At 40.7% G+C, this 23,681-nt stretch overlaps 1 protein-coding gene across 1 annotated transcript in view; it reads left to right on the top strand.

The window, feature by feature from the left end:
* Positions 1 to 15,660: 15,660 nt before the first annotated feature.
* Positions 15,661 to 23,681, top strand: part of NIBAN1 (niban apoptosis regulator 1) — a 110,437-nt gene continuing 102,416 nt past the window's right edge. The window contains exon 1 of the mRNA XM_081121008.1: positions 15,661 to 16,154. Coding sequence (XP_080977134.1) covers positions 16,100 to 16,154 — 55 coding nt within the window. The 5' untranslated portion in view covers positions 15,661 to 16,099. The remainder of the gene's footprint in view (positions 16,155 to 23,681) is intronic.

Raw genomic sequence — 23,681 nt, 5'->3', positions numbered from 1 at the left:
ATTCTTGTGCAAAGGCCATGCTTTTTTTTTTTCTGTATCATTCCAATTTTAGTGTACGTGCCCCCAAAGCAAGTACTCAAGGTTTTTTGGGTTTTCTTCTATACATTTTCCAGTTGTTCCAACACCATTTGTTTAAAAGACTTCCCTATCCCATTGAATTGACTTGGCACCTTGATAAATACTGAACTATGTACATGTGAGTCTATTTTTTATTTCATTATTCTGCTCTATACACATGTGCACATTTTATTTTTATGTCTGTGACCTATAATCCAGGCTTGAGTCATTATTATAATTTACACGTGTTTCCTATAATTATATCCACTTAAAAAATTCCATTTAAAAAATCAAAATTAAGACATTTTCACGGGCCCTAAAAGTAGTATGGGCTTCAGGCACTGTGCCTAAGTATAATTGGCCTTCTAGGGGTAAAGCTAGCTTCTGCTCATGTAATCATGTCAGAAACTAGGAGCATGGGCTGAGCTTGTAGGCCCTGAGAGCAGCGATTATCTAGGAGCCTGTGATCGGTTACTTTTAGTGTTGTATTCATTGTATTATCCCTGATCCTTCGGGAAAGTCTTGTTTGTCTTGCGGTAACAGGTGGTATCATCTCTACACAGGAATATGCTCTTATTAAACCTGTCTGTGGCTGAAGGTAGCCTATTTTTGTGAGGAACTATGCAGCGATAGCTCTGCTTGTATTGGGGTCCGCAGTAAGGGGGAGAATGATATATTTCTTCCTTAGCCTATTATAATTAGACATATTTGTATGAAAATAGAATCTCTGTTGCTTAAGCGTTGCTCAGCTCCTGCTGATCAGCTCTCACAGGCATCGTCCTTTGTGATGTAATAGTTGCTGTGGAGATGATTATCCTGTCATGGGGAAAAGAGACTTAGGAATTTAAATGAAGACTGAGCAGCAGGAAAAAAAAAAAAGAAAAAAAAAAGAGCATCAGGAGCAAAAGAACTGTGCCAAAAGCCAAACATTTCATCTAGTTTAATTTTCTCTTGCCTCATTTATTTTTTTGTTTGTTTGTTTAAAATATATCTTTATTGAGTTCAGAGACTGGGGATCGAGCCTGCAACCCAGGCATGTGCCCTGACCGGGAATCAAAACATGATCTCCTGGATCCTAAGTCAATGCTCAATCGCTGAGCCACGCCCTGCCAGGCTTCTCTTGCCTTTTAAATATATATTATATCATAAAGTTTGGTGTACCAGCTGTAAAAAAATGCAGTTCAGGTTAATGATAATGACAGAAGGAACATTTAGAAGAAAAGGCAAGCTATAATGCTGATATTTTACACAGAAAAGAGTGTGTTCAAAGAACACTCAACAATAATAAACATACACTATTGGGCAATGCTGCCATGGTTTAGATAAACAATTAAACTTTTTGGATAGTTCCATTACAGCCTAACTTTTGATGAGGTGTTGAGGTCATTTAGGCATCATGCAGCAAGTAGAAAGACAGACAGTGGGCTTTGTATCAAGCAGAGGTGGATTAAATATCACAAGTATTGATTTTAGGCAGGCTTCTTGGCCGCCTTTGAACTTCAGTTTCATCAAGCATAAAATTGGGATAAATTTGTAGGGTGGTTTTCTGGGCTCTTCAACTAGCATGAACTCATATGGCCATACCAGTTATTTATAACCAATGTCTATTCCTGTTGGTTATGGCACTCATTCTGATAAGTCAGTGCCCATTCAGCACTAGTTTTTAAATTTTCTGAATATCATCTATGTCCATCGGAATAGGATAGGCTATGCTACAGTAATAATTTCTAACATAATGAAATTATATTTTTTGCTCTCGTAGATTTCTGTGTGGATCTGGCAACTGTCCTCCCTCTTGTGACTAATAGCTCCCAATCCAAGGCCTTTATAGCAGGAAAGGGATGGTGATGGAGGAGGCATTCTTGGCCTGAAAGAAACAAATGTGATTGCCACTCAATCCATTGGCCAGAACTAGTCAAATGGCCCAACCTATGTGCAAGGGAGGCTGGAAATGTAGAGAAGGTTATGAAGTCATTGGTGAGCACAGTCTCTGCTACATCACCCCTGTTTTGTGAGGATTAGATGAAATGTATATAAAGGATTTATAGTTCTACCTCATGAGCTAGGTCAGATCACAAAGGCTGATCCAGTTTTAAGTGTTGGTGTGAATGACAAGTTGGTTGAAATTATTTTCATTTTCACTTGAACTGAGCAAAGAAATAGAAGAAAGGATACACATAAAATGGACCAAGGATACAGGGCAATACGTGTTGAATGCAGCACCCCAATGCCTCCAATCTGCCTTGTTCCTTAAGGAAGCATGTCTCAGCAGCCCACATTGGGGAGGAATTTGTCAGGTCAGAGGAGCCCAGAACAAATTTCCACTATTTTAGGTTGGGCTGGAGAGTGGTGGTGTGGGGAACACACATAAGGGCCCACCCTCTTAGGGTAAAAGAATTCCTTGCTGAGTCATAGTTATTTATTACATGATTTATTCCTTATTGAATTTTTGAGACTGCATTAATAATATCCTGAGTTCATACTTTATGTCTATGGTAGAATTATACTGGACACTATAGGGGGATGTTAAAGAAAAAAACCTAGCCTCTTCTCCTAATGAGTTTATAATCTCATTAAAGAGATGAAGCCACTGTCAGTAAACAAGTCAATCAATAAATGGCAAAGAAATATGCCTATTTACTGTACCTAAGAAAGAAAATTTAAAAATAGGGCAGCATATAAGATGTTGATTTGGGGGCACAAATGACCAAAAAAAAGAGAAAAGAATGAAAGGAGGGAATAATTACTAGAAGCCAGGAAACACTGATTCTCCATGGACAGTAAAAGAATATTTTAGTTTAGGCTCATGTGACAAAGCCAAGGAGTGCAGAAAATTTCAGACCACATTTAACAACAGGACTAGTCTTGGAGGCTGAAGAAATTTCAGCCCAATTGCTCTGGACAAGGTGACACCAGGAGTTACGGGGATGCTGTGGGAATGGAATGCACATGAGATATGACCTGGGGCTTCCCAGAAATGCCTGGGGAAGATTGGGGAGACATAGCTGAGGTCTTGCAGTTACCCAGAGAGGGGCTAATGAGAAAGAAAAGTTGAGCATTAATATATTCATACCAATAGGTTATAAGACTTTTTTGAATTATGCTGCAATTGTTTAAATCTTATTATTCTATTGTAAGCTTTTTCTCATATTCTGAAATAATACCTAAAACATAGTTTGTAATGGACAGAAATGACAGTATTTCTCAAGTATCAGATAATGTGTGTTTAGAAACATACATTATTTCATTAAATTTTTATAATATCTATGTGAAGTAGGTACTATTATCACTACAGATGAAAAATCTGAGGTTAGGAGATGTGAAAGTCACATAGCAAGTATCTGACTGAATTGAGATGAAATCTTAGTTGGTCTGATTGGAAAGCCTACCCTCTAACTAGTATATTATATTGCCTATTGTATGCCATTGTGTTGATGTGCCACCAATTAATAAACAGATCCCCTATTGTTGAATATTTATGTTGTTTCAAGTTTTTTATAATATCAATAATCTATGGTAAACATCCTTGTACATAAATCTTGTGTACATAAGCTTTATGTACATCCTTACATGTGAATCTCTTCAACAGTGCATATTTCTGTGGGATACACTCCTTACAGAGTAAATACTGATCATCTAAGAGTTTAATCATTTTAATGTTTTTGATAACATTATCAAATTTTTCAACTGAAAAGTTATATTAACTGTTTGTTCACTTATAGTGATAAAAGTGACTTCCCCTGAAATCTCCTCCATAATGGATATTGAAACTTTAAAATTTTTTGTCGCCTGGCTGGGCGTGGCTCAGCGGTTGAGCATCGACCCAGGATCCAGGCAACTGGGGTTTGATTCCCGGTCAGGGCACATGCCCGGGTGGTGGGCTAGATCCCCAGTCGGGGGCATGCAAGAGGGAGTCGATCAATGACTCTCTCATCATTGATGTTTCTATCTTTCTCTCTCCCTCTCTTTTCCTCTCTCTGAAATCAATAAATATATATTTAAAAAAAAAATTTTTTTTTGTCAATCTAGCAGCAAAACCTTAAAAGCTCAGATGCCCCCCCAATTGCCTAGATTTGTGGTGTTTTAGCAACCCTTGGTGTTCCTCATTTGGTATTAATCTTTAATACAATAACGAATGTTGCATTAATTAAATGTAATTCATTGCATATTTAGCATAGCCCCTCTTTAACCACAATAACAAATTTACATTAAAAATTTCATGTTAAGTCACTGAAATTTATTTGATTCAGGTCAGCAGCATTGCTCAGCCAAAGATTCTGTAGGTCAGGAAACTTATGGCTAATCCATATCTGAAATTCCTTCTATAAAGAACAGAGAGAGAAAAAAGCACTATCCTTTAACTTTGTAGATGGGAGGTCATCAGGGACTCTTGTGTTTGTGGTCCTGGGTATGTGTTTAATACATGTTTTTATTGATTTCCGAGCGAGGAAGGGAGAGGGAGAGAGAGAGAAATATCATTGATGAGAGAGTCATTGATCGGCTGCCTCCTGCATGGCCCCCACTGGGGATTGAGCCTGCAACCCAGGCATGTGCCCTCACAGGAAATTGAACCGCAATCTCCAGGATCATAGGTCAATGCTCAACCACTGAGCCATGCCAGCCGGGCCTGGATGTGTGTTTATATGTGGATGGGCAGGAGCAAGAGGCAAGAGCACTATTGTATAGCATGAAAGGGATTAGGAAAACAAAGGAGTGATGATAACTAAAATTTTTCTCAATAATAATTGCTAAGAAACAAATTTTAAAAATTATTTTGTATATTTCTTTATGTTTTGGGAAAAATTAAAACCTGCAAGAATTCAATAAGTAATGTCTGGAAAATGTGTATAGTTCATCAACTAAAACATAAATAAGGTTGTTATTTGAAAAATAATTTAAATATTTCTTGGAAGTATTAAAATTACTTAAAACTCATGGCATGTTTTTTTGGAAGTAGTCTAATGCTCACTGAGCCACAGTATTAAGAAAACTGCCTTAATTCCTAATTTCAGATAAAAACACCCAGAGTGCAAATGTGTATATTAAAGTGAAAAGCAGTAGTGTGTGACAAAATCTCAGTGTATTAAGAGCATAGGCTTTTGAGTCAGAAAAAAACTGAGTTTATATCAAGTTCTGTCACCTCCTAGCTGTTTAATTTTGGGGTGAGGGACAGCCTCGTTTCCAAAACTCTAAAATAGGGGTGTGTAAACTCACCTGCAGCCAGGTTGCAAGGCTTAAAGAACATGTATCTGAAATGACTAGACATGATAGATGGCCAATAAGTGTTACCTATTTTGTTAGTCACCAAGTTCTTGGTAGATAGCCTAGTGACCCTGACCTGTAATTATCTAGCTTTTCTGGACTCACCATAATTTGACTTTATAGTAGCGTAATTTGCTTAGTTATATATAACAGTTTTCATTCTCACTGAGGGTACTGTTAGATATGAAGTAAACAATCTGTAGTTTGCTATTTTTAGCAAATAATAATTCAAGCCAGGCCCCAGAAGATGAAAAACAGAAAATGGAGACACAAGGTCCAAGGGCACTAGAATAAAAAATAACTCTTGGACAATTTTGAGAAAATGGATAGTTTCAAGGCTGACATTTATTTGAAAATGAGAAATAGCATTAGATCTGTGTAACGAATTTTGTGTTTTGAGGGACCACGGTTTAGTGCTAAAGCCTTTCATATATTTAATAGCCTTATAATGTGTTAAGTAGCTAAGTGCAGCAAAATAAATAGCTATTTAAGTGCTTTTTGATGTGCGAAGCAATGTACTTGTTAATTGCCACTACTAAGTGCCCTTAATTTAGTGAAATCTCTCCCTTGTCTGTTGATGGTTTTGCCTCTCTGATAAGGTAGAGGCTATTTATTCACTTTCCTCCCTGGGCTGCAAGCAAATCATCTAAGGCAATTCTGTTGTCAAGGGCTACCCAGACTAGGGAATCTAAGGATTTTTTTGCTGGGCATTCTTGGTTCTAGTAGCTCAGCGGGCCATTCTGTTAACTGCTCTGGTTAGATTTTCCATCGTTATTTCTAATGGAACAGTGTCAAGGCCAAACCATGAGCCCATAATTCTAAGAAGGTCATTGGTTGCCTTCATCTCCTGAGAAACCTGTCGGTAAGTCACACCCAATAGAAAGACCACAGGAGTTATGTTCATATTCATCTATTATTGACAAACCCTCTTTTTTCTCAGGCGAGAGTTAGGAATAAAGACTATAATCACTTTGAGAATTGCAAAACATCTTTTCACAGATAATGCAAAAAGAGTGACCTTGTACGAAGGTCATTTTACAAGTGGACACATGATTCTATAGGATACATTCCTAAAGTGGAGTTGCTCCCTCGAGGAGCATGCACATTCGTAATGTCCATGGATATGCAAATTACTCCTCAGTTGTATCAATTTACACCGTGGCCAGCAGCGTCTGGGGGCCTGTTTCCCACACTTTCCCTAACAGAAGATGTGATCCAAAAAATAGTATTTCAGTACAGTTTTAATGTGATGTCCTCTTTTAATGGGTAAATTGAGCATCTTTTCCTATATTTAAGAGCCATTTGTTTGCCAACACACCTATTAATATCCTTTATCATTTTCTATTTTGGTGGTGGTATTTTTTAATAGACTTAAAGGAATTTTCGACATATTGGGGAAGTCAGCCTTTCATCTCTGTTTCAAAATTGCAATTTTTTCCAACTTTTCATTTGTCTTTTGACTTGTAATGTGTGTGTTTTTTTTAAATGAAGAATTTAAAATATTTATATGGATTTATCAATCTTTCCTTCTATGGCCTCCAGGGTTTTTTATGTTGTGTTATATTGATAATAAAATTGACATCTTTAAAAAAATCAAATATCTAAGAAATTTTATAGTAAAATAAAAAAGAATCCAATGGACATAGAGCCATATTCTTATACAGAGTATGTATAGTGTGGACATGTTTGGTATCCATTCCCCCACCCCCACATAAACATGGCAACATGTCTTAAAGTATCATGGTTTATTCAACAATTATTCCATCCAGATGGAGCCTCAACTCTTTTGTGTTGTACTTGGAACAGCTTTTGCTAATTTAAGATTATAGAAGAATTTTCCCATAGCTTTGAGCAGTACTTTTTAAATTATATTTTCATCTATCAGGAATCTATTTTTATGTTAAGTTTGAGGGGTTTTTTCACAGATGGCTACCAGTTGTTGCAATAAAATACTATACCAGTTAAAATGCTGTCAGCTATAAGTAACAAAAGCTAACAAAAAACAGCTTTAAAATTCAATACATTTATTAACTCACGTAACAAAAAAATCTGAGATAAGGTCATCCCAGAGAGTTAATTCAGTGGTTCAACAGTGACTTCAAGGACCCTGGTTTTTTTTTCACTTTTCAGTATGTTGACTTTATTCTTTATTCAAACTGAAAACTGAGGGCTGTGCCTCTTTTACAATGCCCTCAAAACAAGCTTAGTGCTATAAGAATTCATTTAACTAGATAATGAAATTTTTGTACCACTACACTCAGATGACCAGGTTCGCAGTGTATTTTCACACTGTAAATCCATCAGGTCATATCTTTCAACAGCTATTGTGCCCAGTACGACAAATGTGACTTCATTGTTCTAATGGAGGCTATGTGGTTACACTCGGGAGTAGAATTGGGGAAAATTGGATTCAACTCCCATGGAAGTAGCCATGAACTACCTCATCTCCTTACCAACTCCTGCAGCCCACCTGCATCTGAACCCGGGCCCCTGTCTTTCCCTTGAGCCGTGGTGGGAGATGCATCCTTGCTCTATCAAGGCAAAAGTCCAACCCTTCTGCATAGCTTTGTCATCCCGTTGCTCTTCTTCATCCATTGCTTCCCCTCTCCTGGGCTGCTTCCATCAGCAGCCTAACAGCTCTCCTGGTCGTCTTCCCCCCCCAGTCCCATCAGTGCTCCATCTTTCTCCCTCGCACAGTGGAAGAATTTCTAAAAGCTACTTTTGATCCTTGCCTCCCAGTCTCACCTCCTTCAACTTCAGTCAGCCTTTCATTCTCCCGTTCCCACATTGATAAACAATTCTTAGGAAGGTCGCCTGTGTAGACAGCAGTGAAGTGAGACTCTTCTGATTTTCCCCTGACTTGCTTCGCAGCTCTTTCTCAGCCCCCTTCCTGGCTCCTCGCCTCCCCCCCCCCCCCCCCCAGCAGACCTCTTGCAGGGCTGCAGGCTCTGGCCTCAGTTCTCCTCTCCTTTCTTCTTGCACTCTCTCCTAGCGCCATGGTTTTAAATATGATCCATTGACCGATGACTTCTAAATCCATACCTCCTCCCCTGGCCTCTATCCTGAGGTCTGCACTTATTTATCCAACTATCTTTCGGCATTTCCACTTCAGCGTCAAGCTTAACATGTCCAAAGGAGAGCTAATAATTTCTTCTATTCTCCCAGTTCATTCTTCCCAGAGTTGTCCCCATTAGTGTAGATGGCATCTTCATTTGCCTAAATGCTCACGTGCATTTACCAGAAAGTCCTTGGTGTATCAGAACAAGGCTCTAACCAACTGAGCCACCTGGCCAGGGCCCACCAGAAAGTCCTACAGATACTTACAAAACATGCTTTGAGTCCAGTTACTGCTACATCCTACCTAGTCCGAGCGACCACCGTTCATCCTGGATTTCTAGGACAGTCTTCCAATCAGCTTCACAACCTCTCCCTTATCTCCTTCTAGTCTCTTCTCCACACAGCAGTCTGTGTGATTTTTCTAAAACGAAAATTGGATTGTATGACTCCTCAAAACCTTTAAAACGGTGTCTTATCACCCTCTGTAATAAAACCAAACCCCTTTTCCTGATACACACACAGGGCTCTACAGCATGTGGTGTCCACCCACCTAACCTCATCTCTGTCATTTTCTCCCCTGTTCATTCCAGTTGAAGCACTGTGGTGGTTTTTCTTTCCATCAAGCACACCAAGCTTGTTGCCCTCTTAGGACCTTTGCACTTACACTAGAACATTCTTCCTCCATACACTGGTGTGGGTGCCCTCATTACTCAGGGCTCAGCATACACGAGAATCCCACTAATTCAATTGTGTCTCTTCCCTCCCTCCATCATGTTCCCCCACAATGTTGTATATTAGTATTTACACAGCATCATTGATCAGGACCTGAAATTATCTTATTTATTCATTGCCATGTTGATCCTCTGTCCCCACTGGAATATATGTTCTTTTGAAGGCAGAGATTTGGGCTGTCTTATGCTCTGCTCTACCCCCATTATCTGAGACAGTGCCTAAGTACAGTGCCCAGTAGTGGGTATTCCACGAATGCTTGTTAACGGATTTATTACCCCATCTCTGTTTTGGGCAGTCACTTTACCTCTTCTGATCTCATTTTCTTCAATATTAAGATGAGGAAACTTGAGGGGAAAAAAGGTACCTAAAATTCCTTCGGGCTCAGTCCACCACAATACCTATCTTAGAACCCCTAGCAATTACAGGGAAAATCTTGTTGCACCAAAGATTTGTATTTATGTAGAACATTCATTCATTCAATGAGCCTTTCTTGAGTGCTGACTATAAGCTTGGTGCTGTTCTAGGCATTAGAAGCCAAGTCATAACCCTCGAGATGATAGTGCATAAGCCTTAACAAACACACAAACACAGAAACCCAGAAGGCTGGTGCCATCCTTGTTTACACGGGTTGTTTTTTACTGATGCTACACTTTCAGGGCAGCTTTCTCAATACTACTTAGTTTATCTACACTGGGCTCTCTCTAAGTTAAAGTTATTGCTCTTACAGTAGTTAATTTCCAAGAATTCTAGGATTAAGTGATACGATTTATGTGGCTATAACTTTAATAAAACCATGTAAAACTTAGCCATTAAGGCTGCAGAATTTCTGCAAATCTGATTTAGTTCTAATCCAAACTCTGCCATGCTTAATAATTTAATTGCAGCATGACTTGACATAAAAATTTGAATTTTATGAATCTAATTTTTTAAAAAAATGAATAAAATTAGAGTAACAAGGGACTCTATTTAAAGACATTCAGGTCATGATTTGCAGAAGCATTGCTAATTCTTTTGCTAAAATTTGAGCTGATTTAAAATCTGAATTGGAATTAATGTATATGTAGACACAATACTTAATCAAGTGTCTAGAATGAAAATAAATCACTTTCAGACCTAACTACAGAGAATGAAAAATGACTAAGGAAAGAGAAATGAATTGTTATATATTGTGCTAACTGCCATTTGTTGGCATATGCTGCAAATCACTCATAGAAAGCAATGTCTACTTGTATTTGCTTTAACCAATTATATAAAGGCATATAGTATAGTTATAGAATGTTTCAATTTTGCATATAAGCCCTGTATTTAAAGCCTGATATTAGTCAAAATGCTTTTGGTTGGAAAGGAAGGCCGAAGTCCAATTCAAATTTACATAACAAACGAAAAAGGGGAGCATTTATTCTTTCATGTAACTGGGCAAGTCAGGGCTCAACTAATGCTGTGTCATCAGAGAATTATTTTCTTTCAATCAGGGGCTCTCTTTCTGGTGGAGAAATGTCCACTAAGCAGCTCAGCATTCATATCCTACCAGCTTATCAACCCCAGAAACAGCCTTTTTCAACAGCTACAATAGAGAAATCCTAGGCAAGATTCCAATTGGCCCATTTGGAAATAAACTCACCAAATGTATTTAAAGGCCTTCATGCTCCTAGATTATGCTCTTCTCCTTCAGAACTGTTGTTCTTGCAGTGAGCTGATTTTTAACTGAATTTTAGGAGTCTGTAATCTATTCAATAGATTCACCTTAAGGCATTTACTATGATAGCTTTATCATTTGTAACCTAAATGAACTAAAAATGTATACAATGTCAAAATAAGAAAAGGCATTTAAGGTAGCATGGATGAAGACAGTTTTAAGCAGGTACAATAAATCAATCCAATGTAGAAGAGATTATATTCTTGCCATGTGCAAGGCTTATAAATCTGGACATCTCTGCCCTACTGCCCACACCATTTGTGATTGCAACTATTTGGAGGTGTATTCAAGATGCTGTGGGAATGATCCATCCTTGGTTCAAGCAATAAAGGGTACACTGCCTGTAGAGAACAGAAAAACACTGATAAAACTAAGTCAGCTTGCCTTATATTTATCAAGTACAGAAATTCTAAGCAATGTCGTGATGTAATATCCCTTCCCACCTCGGTGGACCAGTCCCACTGTTCCTGCATCCCCTTGGGGTTTCTTGCCAATACTTCCATCTCCCCATTCAAGACACCAGAACAGAAGTCAGCTCTGGCATCTTACTTTTCACAACTATTGCTACTCGACTAGGAGAGTTAATGTGTTGGTGACCTGCACTACAAGGGAAAGAGTGCACTGTAACTCCAAGAATTCAAAAGACTGTGCTTCACAAAACAGATTATAATTTACTTCAAAATGTGATATAAACAGTAAATATAAGCTTGGATTATAAATAAAATTAGCCCTCCACATTAATTCAACCAGAAAAGTCTGTCCTGGAAGAGTAATTCACTTGTCAGCCAAGCAAAAGACATTTGTAACAGATAGCTGAATGTAACTGTTAAACTAATTGAAGTGCAAGCGTATGAATTTGATCTGGACCAGAGGCTGTGTCATTTCCTTCACGACCATTAAGTCCTGCCCCCGCATGGAGTATCATTGCTGGTCCAGCAGGTGGCACTCTTCCCTTTGTGCACTGGTACTAAACTAACAACTTGCCCAATTCAAGGCCTTGCCTTCAGAGCCTTGCCTTCAGAGGAACCCTTATCTATGGCAATAATATGGTTATAACTTTTACAGGGGCAACTGTGCTGATCTGGTCTTTGTCAGATTTGAAGATTTGTATCTACGCATCTCAATATCCCTTTGGTTCTAGAGTTTGTCAGTCTTAGTTTTAAGCCTTCATTGATTTTTGTTAAAATATTTGGACTCAGTGTCCAAGGTCTTATGCAATGCTAGAGATCTATATAAAATTTTGATGATTCATATTTGAATAGTACGTTAAGCAAAAGCAACGTTTCTCAATAAGAAAAATCAATGTTTTCTAATAAAAATTCCACATACCCCTGGAGCTCCTGAAAACCTCCTCTCAAGAATCATTGATGAGCAGAAGTTGGATTCCATCTTCTACATGTTCTCTCTTGGTAAAAAAGAAGTTTGAGATTGTCCCTCCTCTGGTTAAAGTCACTAACTGTCCAAGTAGACAGATGTCGCTGTCTCCAATGAGAACACGGCAACCAGGGGATTCAAAGTTCTATGACATGCAATGAAATCCCCAAACACACATTTTAAAGGTACTAAACGTGTATTGAACTCATTTGTTCCTTTAAGAAAAGGTAATCTAAATAGGTGAATTTCATGGTGTGTGAATGTATCTCAATTAAGATGTTAAAAAAAGCAATTCTTTTAGTATGTGTTATTTACCGGAAAGAAATGGTCTTAAGAGTATTTTAATACAAAATATATTGATACAGTACAAAACCTGACATTGCATAGGAAATTTTCTCAACTAGCTGATTTGAATCATATGAAGTTGAATCTGGCTCATAAAGTTCTTGAATTGCTTGGAGACTCATTTTTAGTGTGTGATTAATAAAATGATGCCCACATAGGATTTGCAAATGTTAAATACTACGACGAAAATAATGAATTCCTTAATTTTTTTCTGTAAACCGATTGGGAAAAAGTGCTTTATTTGTTTGGGTGAAAAAAGGGAACAGAAGTCCTTTCTTAATGATTTTCAAGGCCCAATTAAAATTCCACTTTCTCTAAAAAATTGCTTCCTTGACCACTCCTGTTCTTATTGATAATAACAATACTAGCTTCCATTTACTGAACACTGTGTTCCCGGGAGTATGGCAAGTGCCTCACAGACCTGATCAAATTTAATTTTGACAGTAGCCCATGAGGTGTTATTAGCTCTATTTAACAGATAAGGAGACTGAGAGAGGTAAGTTGAGCAACTTGACCAGGTCCAATGGCTATTAAGTTATCAGACTAGGATTCAAAGCTGGAACTGTTGGGTTACAAAGCTTGTTAATACTACATCATACAAATCCTTCCTTGTACCTTGTTCCCTCTGTGAATGCTGCACATTAACAAAGAATGAGAGGTCAGAATAATCAGTCTTTTCTCAGAGTGTTCCCAAACAAAAGGTGACAAGCTAAAACTGAATTCTGGTTGAAGATCCAAATTAGTTTTCTTTAATAATAAGAACAGTATTCTGGGGCACAATTATAGCAATTTATAGAATAAAAAGAAACTACTCTAAGGAGATGTGCTTACTTCTAAGAGCCAATATTGAGAAAAGAATTGAACATTGAATAGTTTAAATCATTGCGCGTGTAGTTATCTGAAATGCACGTTAGTCATTGAGATCACAGCTTTGATTGAGTCCAGATTCTTATATTTTATATTTCATTCATTCGTTTATTCAATGGCTATTTACTGAATACACACTATGTGCCAGGTGCTGTTCTAGGCATTTGAGAAACATCAGAGAACATAATGAATAAAAATCCTTGCCCTTAAAGAAAAAAAATAATAAAAAGAAAATATTAAAAAAAAACAAGAAACAATATCAACAGAGAAAATCCCTGACCTTATGTAGTTTCTGTCTCAGTGGGGAGAGTCAGACAGAGAAATATATGTCAGATGATGCTAAGTGATACAAATAGAAATATGAAGGGAAGGAGCAGAGAGAGATGAGGGCTGGTTTCTATTTTAATTTTTAATATTTATTTTTGTTCAAAATATTAGATGTCCCTTTTTTTCTCCAATGACCCATTCCACCCCATCCCACCCCCCTCCCCAGTCCCTCTCCACACCATTGTCTGTGTCCTTGGGTTGTGCATATATGCATATAAGTTCTCTGGTTAACCTCTCTCCCTCCACCCACCCGCCCTCCTCCATCCCTCTGAGATTCATCAGTCTGATCTGTGCTTCCATGTCACTGAATCATTTCTGTTCATCAGTTTATTAAGTTCTTTAAATTCCACATATAAGTGAGATCATGTGATATTTGTATTTCTCTGCCTGGCTTATTTGATGAGTGCTGGTTTTTAAATATGGGGGTCAAGAAAGACTCTCTGAGGTGTTAGCATTTAAGTGGAGATTTAAATGAAATGAGAGTGAACCATGTGAATATCTAAGGGAAGAGTTCCCCAGGCAAAGGAACAGCATGTGCAAAGGCTCTGAATTTGGTGTGGTCTTAGCAGAGAAAAAAAGCCACTGGGGCTGGAACAGAGTGAGGAAGGGGAGAGTTGTCATAGATGAGGGCACAGAAGAATTCGGGCCTACTGTCAGTGATAAACTTTGTGGATTTTTCTCTGAAGAAGGGAGAATAGTAGGAGGCTATTGTAATTATCCAGATGAGAAATGATGGGGGTGATAACAGCGGAGGGGATGAGAAATGGTTGGACATTAAAGATATTTTGAAAGTACAGTTGACCCTTGAACAACACAGGGGATTAGAGGCATCAACACTCCCAATAGAAAATCCATGTATGACTTTTGAATCCCCAATTGCTCAGTATCCACAGGGAATTGGTTCCAGGATCCCCATGGATAACAAAATCCACAAATTTGAAACTGGGGGAGATACTGAAGTCTGACTGTATATTTATTGAAAAACATCTTCATATAAGTGGACCTGCGAGGCTCAAACCCATGTTATTTAAGGATGACTTTTGAATCCCCAATTGCTCAGTATCCACAGGGAATTGGTTCCAGGATCCCCATGGATAACAAAATCCACAAATTTGAAACTGGGGGAGATACTGAAGTCTGACTGTATATTTATTGAAAAACATCTTCATATAAGTGGACCTGCGAGGCTCAAACCCATGTTATTTAAGGGTCAACTGCAAAACTGAGAGGATTTGTGGATGGACTGGAATGTAGAGACATTGGGTGTGAGGTGTGGGAAATCTTTGTGTTAAAATCCTAGTGAATTAGCTCTGGAGGGAAGAGCCTTCAAAGTCTTCCTCAGGCTTCCTTCTTATGTGTACAGACCATTTGACCTTGGAGGTTAAGTCAACAGGAGTCATTAAAAGTCTACTAAGAATAGGAAGAAATGAGTGGTGACCCTCCTGCCCAAGCTGGTTCTTATGTGGGAGAGGCTGCCAAGCTAAACAGTGGCTGTGGGAAAAGAACAGATGCCCTTTCTAATAAGCTATTTCCAGTGTGCCAAGGAGAGGAGCTGAACCTAAAGGTGTAAGAACAGACTGATCAAGTCTTTGGAAGTTCCACTGCTGGGAGCATACTGTAGAACCCAGCCCTGGGTTTCCCCTAAGTTTTTCAATTTCTCTTCCTTTTTTCCCTTCATTCCCCAACTCCCTTCTTGGCCAAACTTCTTGCCTGCAGGAAGGTACAGTTTACCCTTGGTTGTCAAACTTCAGCAGGTGTCAGAATTACCTGGGGTGCCTGTGAAAACACAAGATTGCTGGGCCCCACTCCCAGAGTTTCTGACTGGGGCCGTGTGTGTGTGTGTGTGTGTGTGTGTGTGTGTGTGTGTAGCTGAGGCAGAGAGGGAGGGGCTTGGAATTTTGCATTTCTAAATTTAGGTGATGCTCGAGGGCATGCGAAGCCCTGAGATCTAGAAGGCCACCTGGTGGGATGTGCGCGGGGAGGGTTCCAGCTCACAGATGTTTCCAGCCGCCGGGGGGAAATGGTCCACTGACCCCTAGGTGTTTCTAGGCTGCCCGAAGCCGCTGAGAATGAGAAGCTGAAGCCAGCAAAGCGAAGGCGCGGGAAGCGCTTCCAGGCTAGACGCCCCGTCGGAGCTCAGCCGCGCAGCGAGGGCGGGAAGGCGCCCGGGGCCAGCCCCCGGCTCCTAGGAGGGCGCGGACCTGGAGGAGGCGTCCCAGGAGGCGGCGCCTGTCGGAGGAAGTTGTCCTTTTAACTGCAGAGCCCCGTGGCCAGTCGCCTCGGCCTCCAGGAGCGAGCAGCGGGTGCCCACCGGAGCCGTCAGCGCCGCCCGGGGTGTGGGCCCGGCCGCCTCCGCGCTCTGCCCCCGCGCGCCCCGCAGCCATGGGCTCCTCGGCCTCCAGCCAGCTGGACGAGGGCAAGTGCGCCTACATCCGAGGTAAGGCGCCTGGGGGGGCGGGGGACCCTTAAACCAGACGGGCTGCGGGAGCCCTGGCCCAGAGGGGGCGCCCCGAGAGGCTGCCCGCAGCGCGCCCCCGCTCCCACGCCGCCCTCTCCACCTCTGCGCGGGGGCGCGCGGGCTCCACCCAGCGCGCTCGGCTGGGGGGCGCCCGGGAGGCTGGGGAAGCGCCGCGGGAGGCGGGGGGGGGGGGGGCGCAGGTGCCGGGCTGCCGCGTGGGGCACGACCCCCTTCCTCTGTGCCCCCCGCCTGGGGGGGCAGTTATGTGTGTGGGGGGGTCTGGCCTGCCCTCCACCTGGAAACACCTGTCCCTCCTGTGCCAGGGCTGCTTGGTTCTGAGTTCTTTCTGAGCTCGCCGCAGGGAACCGCGGGGATATCCCTGGTTTCTGGAGATTTCCCTGGGGATTCCCGGCCTGTGGAGCAGAATCTCCCGCCTGGTCACGCTGGCCGGGTTTTCTAAAAACGCCGCCTTGGCCACAGCTGCCCTGGAACTTCAGAGCGGTCACTTGGGGGATGATTTCACCAGAGGCGGCAAGGACAGTGTCATTACGCTCGCAGGTTGTAAGGGTTCCCTTCCCTCCCCGGGGACCGGCGCTGCAAAAGAGGAACACTAGCGTGTTTTGTAACTGTTGCTAAAGTCATAGAGACGGAGAAACTCATTTTGAGAGACTTTCAGAGATGTGGTGACTCAGAAAAGAGTGCGAGGGAGAAGAAAAACCACCACCAAACTGAAGTGAAACTGCAGGAAATCATGACTCTATCTCCCCGGGGGGACTTGGCCTCCCTGTCTTCCCTCCTCACTACCTTGGCCACAACCGCTACCTTATGTTGGGTTAATTTGTGAATTTAGCATTTCTCTGGCTTTAGAAAGACCTTTCTAAACCGGCTGAGTTCTTCCTGATACCTCTTTCTGCCCCCCCCCCCCCCGAATCTTTTTCTAAGAAGAAAGCAGCTATTGAGTGTTCTTATTCAGTATTTGTTTTTAGCCACCACAACACTTACACTCATTTGAAAAAGGTATCAGGTCAGGGCGCTTGAGCGCAGTGTAATTGGTTCTGCAGGTTCCAGCTCTGGTGTCTTTAGAACTAGAAGGTCATCCACAACCCATACTGCCAGGGGAGAAAACGTGGTCAAGTATCCCTTTGCTGTTGTTTATTTAAAATGGGAGAAAGACGGATGGCTTATTTATATTATAAAAGAGCTTATTTATATTATAAACTAAGCCAGCCTTAGTCTTACACGTTTGGCTGTGGGCTTGTTGTTTCCACCAGTGTGCAGGGGACTGAAAGAACAATGCAGAAGAACATAGTGTGAAGGGGCTTGCACTGAGTTATCGGCAAAACATGTTTATGGCACTTATTTTATAAGACTTCGCCTCACTGAAAATCTTAAAAGCACCTAATGTTGAAGCACGGCCATCAACAGTCATCACTGGGAGTCCCAGCCACGAGAGGGATTAACTTGCTTGAAGAAGACCTCAGGGTCATGGTTATTGTTTGTTGTTGTTTTAATCTTCACCTGAGGATATTTTTTCCATTGCTTTTCAGAGAGGGTGGAAGAGAGAGAGAGAAGAGAGAGAGAGAGAGAGAGGGAGGGAGGGAGAAACATCGATGTGAGAAAGACACATTGATTGGTTGCCTCCCACATGCATCCCGGCCGGGGCCAGGATCCAGCCTGCAACCCGAGGTACATGCCTTCGGCCAGAATTGAACCTGGGACCCTTCAGTCCGCCCGCCGATGCTCTATAACCACTGAGCCAAACTGGCTATTGTTGATGCAGACACCGTACTCACGTGATAAGAAAATGTGTTATCTTTTTTTACACATAAGAAGTAGGAGATAGCTGAAAGCACGCAGGAAAGACTTGTGTAGCAACGGTCACTATTTCCCTCCAGTCTCGTTCATTTTTTTATCTCTTTGTGCTTTGTTTGGGAGGGCACTTTGGAGGTATGTAGGGACAGAGGGAAGAGAAGAGTTAAAGTTAGAATACCTCCAGAGAAAATGAGACGTTGCCTCATTTGAGCATACAGGGCTTGCCAAAGAAGAAAGTGCATTGGAAAAATGCATCGTGTTGTGAATTGTTAGTGCATGAGCAAATGAAGGTCAGGGGCTGTGATTTTCTGATGGCTTGGAAGCCCAGATCCCTGAAAAATAAAAACCCATAACCCTGTCTTCACCACTTTGCCCATCCTTCAGCTCATATATTTCTCAAGCTACGATTTAATTGTAAGCAGAATGATTGAAAGCATGACAGTAAAGTTTAAAAACGATTTTATGATCCGTATCTCATAAAGTAGCTGCCAGCGAAATAATATAGACTTGAAAGCTCTTGTAGTTGAGACAGTAAGTTTCTTTCAAGCTTGATAAACTTGCTAACATATGGAGAATAACTAGTCAGTCTATGCGGAGCGAGTTTTGTTAACTTAATCTTGTATGTGTTAGAAACAGCTGTCTGAATCAATATTTACTTTTAAGTGAATCATTTAAAAGCTGCCATTTGGTTTGTGTGCCTCAAAACTTTGTGTGAATAGTGATCTTTGTCACATGGATGTTTTGAAAGTACATTATTTCTTAGGATTCGGTAAATCTCTAGGTAAAGGGGTATCAGAAGTGTTAAGGACTTACTTCATTTCTAAAGATACTAGTTTTAAAAATTACTTCCACACTCATGTTTCTTACAACAAAGTTAATTTTTATTATTATTTTTTAAATGTATTTTTATTGATTTCAGAGAGAGGAAGGGAGAGGAAGAGAAGATAGAAACATCAATGATGAGAGTCACTGATCAGCTGCCTCCTGCACACCCCCGACTGGGGATCGAGCCCACAACCCGGGCATGTGCCCTGACTGGGAATTTCCAGTCTCTCTGAAAGCAATGGGAAAAATATCCTTGAGTGAGAATTAAAAAATGAAAAAAAAGAAAAACCTGAAAACTCTTCCACATACGTCCTATGGAGGGTCAGAAGGTACTGGAAAACCAGTGCTGCAGCAGAGAACTGTAGAGACACAGGTCCTGGGTGGGGGCTGCTGGGCACTTCTAGGCCTGGTAGCAGCAAACAGCAGTTAGGAAAACTGTTCTTTCCCGAGACTTACTATTGCATAGTCAGTCACACTTAACCTGCAAAGGGCCCATTGGCTTCCTCTGAAATGCTCCTCAGTGTTCTGACGCTTTAAGGTAAGAAATGAGTTTCAGCTTAAAAACAACATGTATTTCTCTCAGGGGAATTTTCTCAGGTATGTTCTGTAAGGATTAACGTAGGTGGCTGAATAAGAAACTTCTGCGGGTAACAGTGTCTAGAGTCAAGTCCTCAGAAAGGTGGGAGGGAGCTGCACGTGTTTGCAGGCTTCTCAGTCCAGATGTGTAGCCCCAGTCCACACAGTTGCTTAGTCTTCAGTCTTGATTTGTTGGTAGGAGACAGGCACAGACCTGGTCTGATTTATCTGGATAATTACGACAAGGTTATCTGAGAGCCCGATTTATCTGGCTAGTAATGGTAGTAGGAAGTGGGTGAAGATTATACCATGAGTATTTCTTTCAGTTCCTAATTTGTAGAGATGAATGGATCCTCCTGAGAAACGAGCCATTGCAGCTCCCCAGATGTGAGTAGCAAGGATGGAAGAAAGAGGGAGAGGACCCAGGATAAATATTGCACCAACGGATATCGATCACATTGTATTTTGATTTCAAAAAAATGCCTTCAAGCACGCCAAACTACCGATGAAGATAGTGGGAGTTTTAAGTTAGGAAAATGATTGCAGATTAGGTATTTCTAGTGGCAATAATTACTTCCTATCACCTTTCGTTTTTGTGACTGGAAACCAAGATTTTAGGAATTTGGTGTGAATTGAGAATTTCTTAGGTTCAACAAAAATAAAGACACAAAACTGAGACACATTAACATTTTCTCTGTACTTGTGGAAGAAACAGTGACCTCTTCTTTCTTAGGTCACCACCATTCATGCTTTGATGAACTTGTAGAGTCAGATGTTAAATCAAGATCTGCCCTTGATGAAACAATTCTTTTTTCTATGGGCATTAGCTGCAAGAAGACCACATCATCAAGGGTGGGTTAGTAATAGCAAGTCCTAACATGACAATAGTGATTTTAGTGGTTTTCATTTTTAAGTGAACTTTTGCTGTGGACTACTGAATTGATTGTAATTTCATTCCTATTGTAATCTTTGGGGTGATCTGAACTGGGGTCCCAGGTAGAAAGGGCAATAGCAGGAACTCAGTCTGTAACAGTAGTTTCTAATATAACTAAAATAAATACACTGTGAAAGTTTTACAAAATATGCAGTGTGACTTTTGGTGGTAGATTTTAATCTCCTAAACAGAAATTTTAATTATTTTTGTTTTGGTCAGTGAAGCTAGGTGACACAGTTTAAAGAAACAAGGTACATATAACAGTTTGCATTGTAAAATGGGAACGGAAGTCAGAAGTGAAGATGAAACAATAATAGAAAGGAAGACAAAAGAATAAAAGAGTATAATTCATCTGCTACAGTCCGTTTAAAGCACTTTAGCCTGGCCAGCATGGCTCACTGGTTGAGCATCAACCTATGAACCAGGAGGTCACGGTTTGATTCCTAGTTAGGGCACATGCCCAGGTTGAGGGCTCCATCCCCAGTAGGAGGTGTGCAGGAGGCAGCCGATCAATGCCTCTCATCATTGATGTTTCTCTCTCTCTCTCTCTCTCTCTCTCTCTCTCTCTTTCTTCCTCTCTCTAAAATCAATAAAAAAATATTTTTAAAAAAAGCACTTTAGTAAAACTTAGGACTTGAGAGCTAAAATGCTAACAGTTGCAAACTAAAATACACACACACACACCCCCCACCAAACAAAACTCCAAATGCAATACAGATTTTCTTCTTTGAAACTGAAAATTCATTTTAAAAAGGGACTAGCAAGTTTCTGCCAATAAGAAAATGCAAGCCAGCTTATAAAAGTGCCCTCTTTTTGGTACTACATGTTTTTTCTCACTTAGAGGAGCGAGGGAAAGATTTAGAAATGTGAAAACAATTAATTCAGTTTTGCAAATTGCAAGGTCTAGGACCCAAAGAAGTTTATATTTTTATGCTTGATGATGTTTGGATGTTGATGTCGGTAAGATTAGAGTAAACTAAGCATTTTTACTAGGAGCCTGAAGTGATTTAGAAGAAGTCCATAGTCTGAAGGAATTTTGGAAGAAGAGTAAATGTCTTTATGCCAAACCACATGGATTTCTTTTTCTTTTTTAAGAAACCATTTTTTTGTTTTAAAGTAAAATATAGGTTTGGAAAACCACACAAAACAAATGCAGAGCTTATTGAATCATTATAAGGCAAATAAATATTCTTGTAGCCATCACCCAGGTCAAGAAATGGAAAGAGCTTCACTAGCTATCCCAGAAGCCTTCAGGTGCTCCATCCCAATCCTATACCTTTTTGTCTCTCCTCATATAACCACTGTTTTCAGTTATTTATTGCAAGCTCCCCCAAAAGATAATGGCTCTTCTAAACAACTACTTATTTGCTCACAATTCTGCTATCTGCCTTGGGTTCAGCTGGGCAGTTTTACATCTTATATTTCCTGGTGGTCATTCCTGTGGCTGCATTCTGCTGGCAGATTGGCTGGTGGCTGGCCTCAACTTGGAAGGCTTTCTATCCCCCCAGGTGGCCTTTTTACCTGGTCTCTCCAGTAGAATACTGGACTTTTTAAAAGGGGGGTGAGGGTTTGCTAGAGTACAAAAGCTTCTAGAAGCTGCCAGGGCTTTTTATGTTTTAGGCCTGAAATGGCACAGCATACCTTGCTTCATTCTATTGTTAAGTCAAGCCTGGGACCAGCCCCGATTCAAGGAGGGGACTCCACAAAGTCGTAGATACCATGAGTTCCTTAAAGGTGAGGACTGTAACAGAACTGGAAGATTTCACCCATCCAAGATTTTATTTTTAACTTTTATTTATTGATTTTAGAGAGAGAAAGGAAGGAAGAGAGAGAAACATCGATTTGTTGTCCCACTTATTTATGCATTCATTGGTTGATTCTCATATGTTCCCTGACGGTGGATCAAACCCTCAACCTTGGTGTATCTGGTGGACGCTCTAACCAACTGAATTACCTGGTCAGGGCCTAGATTTTATAGTAATGACACCCTTGTATTTCCTTATGGTTTTATCACCCAGCAATGCATTTTTAAACACTATAGTTTAGTCTTGCTCATTTAAAAAATATCTGTTTTAAATTTCTTTTAATCTGCAGCTGTCCTCTACATCTCTGTCTTTTACTTTCAAATGATCTGTTGAAGGATCTGGGCTATTTGCCATATAGAATTTTCCAGTCCAGAATTTGCTGATGATGTGAGTTGCACACATTTCTCCTGTGTGTTCTACAAATTGACAGAGTGATAGACTTGACCAGACTTGGGAGTAATAGGGTGTTTTTTTAAATATATCTTTATTGATTTCAGAGAGAGGAAAGGAGAGGGAGAGAGAGAGAGATAGAAACATCAGTGATGAGAGAGTCATTGATCAGCCGCCTCCTGCGCGCCCCCGACTGGGGATCGAGCCCGCAACCCGGGCATGTGACCTGACCGGGAATTGAACCCCAATCGCCTGGATCCTAGGTTGACACTCAACCGCTGAGCCACGCCCGACCGGGTGGGAGTCATAGTTTTTGCAGACTGCAGGTGGTGCTGCGTTCTTCATTTGGAGGCACATAATGTCTGGTTGTCTCTTTTAGTGATGTTGCCATTGATACTTATTGCCTGGACACATTAATTCACTGGGGGTTTAAAATACGGCGATACTCCAATTATGTCATTTCATTTTCATTTATTAGCTGGAATGATTTTGCAGAGTGCTATTTTCCTTAACTACTGTCCGGTTACTTCGTATTATAGTTCATACAGGAAAGGGAGGATTAAAACTCTATCCTTTCATTTTATTTACCAGTGTCCAAGATAATTTATCGGTTTCCTGTCATCCCCTGAAAGTGGACAATTAACTTAAAAAATATCATTGTGGCCCGGCCGGGCGTGGCTCAGTGGTTGAGCATCAACCTAGGATCCAGGAGATCACGGTTCGATTCTCGGTCAGGGCACATGCCTGGGCTGCGGGCTCGATCCCCAGTGACTCTCTCATCATTGATGTTTCTGTCTGTCTGTCTCTCCCTCTCCTTTCCTCTCTCTGAAATCAATAAAGATATATTTTAAAAATATATATATCATTGTGAATTCAAGAGTTCCATTGTAATTCTTATCCTTATTGAAGCTCAAATTTTCCATTGGCTGTGAAAAACTCTTCAAGTCCATTTGAGTCCTTTCGAAATAACCCTAAGAGTATTTGATAGCTTCCTTGCCATCTGATAGGTCAAGGTGTTTTCTAGGCTTATATTATTTCTTATCCTATACCTGGAACAGGCAATGTCTATAAGAGGGAAATAGTATTTTGAGATAACAGTTTGGGTCAAGGGAGGCTCATTGCCATGACTGCGTTGACTGTTGTTTCTGGACCTCTTTAGTGGGC

Source organism: Miniopterus schreibersii, assembly GCF_964146895.1.
Source record: "Miniopterus schreibersii genome assembly, chromosome: 19".
Taxonomy (NCBI): Eukaryota; Metazoa; Chordata; class Mammalia; order Chiroptera; family Miniopteridae; genus Miniopterus; species Miniopterus schreibersii.
The sequence above is the reverse complement of the archived record's forward strand: the minus strand, read 5'-3'. Positions and strand labels throughout refer to the sequence as shown.